At 68.5% G+C, this 696-nt stretch overlaps 1 protein-coding gene across 1 annotated transcript in view; it reads right to left on the bottom strand.

Moving 5' to 3' along the window:
• AP5Z1 (adaptor-related protein complex 5, zeta 1 subunit) overlaps positions 1-696 on the bottom strand; it is a 17,551-nt gene that overhangs the window by 7,020 nt on the left and 9,835 nt on the right. Inside the window, 1 exon segment of the mRNA XM_014549993.1 lies at positions 3-113. Within this exon segment, the coding sequence (XP_014405479.1) occupies positions 3-113 (111 nt within the window).

The following is a 696-nucleotide window of genomic DNA, read 5'->3' as shown; positions in this document are numbered from 1 at the left end:
GCAGCAGGTGCTGGAGGAGGCCCTGGAGCTGCGGGTCCTGGGAGGTATCCGGGCAGCTGGTGGTCCTGAGGGAGGCGTCCCAGAGCGGCCTCTCGGACGCAGCAGGTGACAGCCTGAGTGGACAGACGCCCGAGGCGGGGTCAGGGCTGGCTCTGGGCACAGGTCCACGAGGCTGGACTTGGCTCTCACGCTCACGGGCACCCAGTGGCCAGGGAGAGACACACAGATGTCACTGTGACATCACAGCACCCTGACCCAGTGAGGAGCCTTGGGGTGACGAGAAAGGGCTGGGGGACCCAGGCCCTGTGAGGAGGGCAGGGCTCGCACTGAGGGAGGACGCAGCGGGTGACAGCCTGAGTGGACAGACGCCCGAGGCGGGTTCAGGTGTGGCTCTGGGCACAGGCCCACGAGGCTGGACTTGGCCCTCACGCTCACGGGCACCCAGTGGCCAGGGAGAGACGCGCAGATGTCACTGTGACATCACAGCGCCCTGACCCAGTGAGGAGCCTTGGGGTGACGAGAAAGGGCTGGGGGACCCAGGCCCTGTGAGGAGGGCAGGGCTCGCACTGAGGGAGGACAGGCTGAGGCTCCGGCCCTGGGGCTGCGGGCAGCAGCTGCCAGGAGCACAGAGGCACTCTGCGTGGGAGGCGAAGCGGTGCAGAGCACAGAGCAGCGGGGCAGCAGGAGGAGGGGCTG

This window comes from Myotis brandtii, unplaced genomic scaffold (assembly GCF_000412655.1).
Source record: "Myotis brandtii unplaced genomic scaffold, ASM41265v1 scaffold579, whole genome shotgun sequence".
Classification (NCBI taxonomy): Eukaryota; Metazoa; Chordata; class Mammalia; order Chiroptera; family Vespertilionidae; genus Myotis; species Myotis brandtii.
Note: the sequence above shows the minus strand (reverse complement) of the source record. Positions and strands in the feature narration are given on the sequence as shown.